We start from the raw sequence: 1,426 nt of genomic DNA on the forward strand, positions 1-1,426 counted from the left end.
TTCCTCATAAATCTTACCTTCATTGCCTCAAAGTATCATTATCAACATATTCATGTATTATAACATTGAAATCTAAAAAGTCTATATAATAGAGAGCAAAACAGGAAGAATACTTATTATATTCTTTAATCTCATACTTCCTAACAAATTTGTGTTCTTGCCCCACTATTTCTTTGTATCCAATAGGGTAAGCCAGGCAAAGATGGAGAGAATGGCCAACCAGGAATTCAAGTGAGTAGCAAAGGTCCTTTTCCCAAAAAATTTGGCATCATTTATAGGTGGTGGTAGAAAAGCAGGATGGCAAAGACAGTGGGGTTTCGAAATAGTTTAGGTAAATTGAAATCATTCTTTCTTCTTTCTATTTTAACTGTAAAGTTGAGATTCCACTGTTCTTTTAAAGTCAAGTTAATTGAGATGTAATTTACATACAGTAAAATTCACCTTTTCTTTAATGTACAGTTTTGTGCATCTTGACAAATGTATACAGTGGTATAATCATCATAATCAAGAAAAATTCTATTATTTCCAGAAATTCCATCATAGTTTTTTCTAGTTATCATTTCCCCCACCCTGAGACCCTGGCAACAACTAATTTTTTCTCTATCCCTGTAATTTTGCTTTTTCCAGAATGTCATATAAATGAAACCATACAGTATATAGCCTTAAAGAATAAGGATTATTTCACACAGTATAATGCATAATAGTGTATATAAGTAATTTATCACTTTTCATTGCTGAGTAGTATTTCTTTGGTGCTCTGATGGCATAGTAGTTAAAGCATTTGGCTACTAGCCAAAAGGTTGTTGACAGTTTGAACCTACCAGCTGCCTGTGGAAGAAAGATGAGTCAGTCTACTTCTGTAAAAATTCATAGCCATGGAAACCCAGTTGGAGCAGTTTTGTTCTGTCCTATACAGTCACTATGAGTTGGAATCTACTCAGTGGCAATGGGTTTGTTTTTTTGGTAGTATTCCATTGTATGGCTGTAACAAAATTTGGTTATCTATTTACCTATTTAAGGATATTTTGATGGCTTCTGGTTTTGGCCATTATGAATAAAACTACTAAAAATACAACTTTTTGTATGAATATCATTTTTTTTTCAATAAAACGTTTGACAGATAATGGTTTTACTTACTATAAAAAAGAGGAGGAGCTCTGTTAGCATAGTGTCTAAGGCACTTGACTGCTATCCACAAGGCTGGTGGCTCAAACCTACCAGCCACTCCTTGGAAGGCAGGTTGGACAATCTAACTTCTATGGTGATACCACCTCGGAAACCCAAGGAGGGGTTGCTTTGAGTCAGGTCTGACTTGACAGCACATAACAACAATGACATTAAAAAGAGGGAAATAAAAACATGCAAGTCTGGGAGGTTTATTTCAAGCAGCCTCTCTCCTAGTACAAAGTACCCACAGTAGGCAAAA

The 1,426-nt window shown here is 35.0% G+C and overlaps 1 protein-coding gene across 1 annotated transcript in view; it reads left to right on the top strand.

Moving 5' to 3' along the window:
- COL4A5 (collagen type IV alpha 5 chain) overlaps window positions 1-1,426 on the top strand; it is a 439,164-nt gene that overhangs the window by 227,131 nt on the left and 210,607 nt on the right. Inside the window, exon 15 of the mRNA XM_007952435.2 lies at window positions 187-231. Coding sequence (XP_007950626.1) covers window positions 187-231 — 45 coding nt within the window. The remainder of the gene's footprint in view (window positions 1-186; window positions 232-1,426) is intronic.

This window comes from Orycteropus afer, unplaced genomic scaffold, assembly GCF_000298275.1.
Source record: "Orycteropus afer afer isolate SDZICR_OR568_19922 unplaced genomic scaffold, OryAfe1.0 scaffold00336, whole genome shotgun sequence".
Lineage (NCBI taxonomy): Eukaryota > Metazoa > Chordata > Mammalia > Tubulidentata > Orycteropodidae > Orycteropus > Orycteropus afer.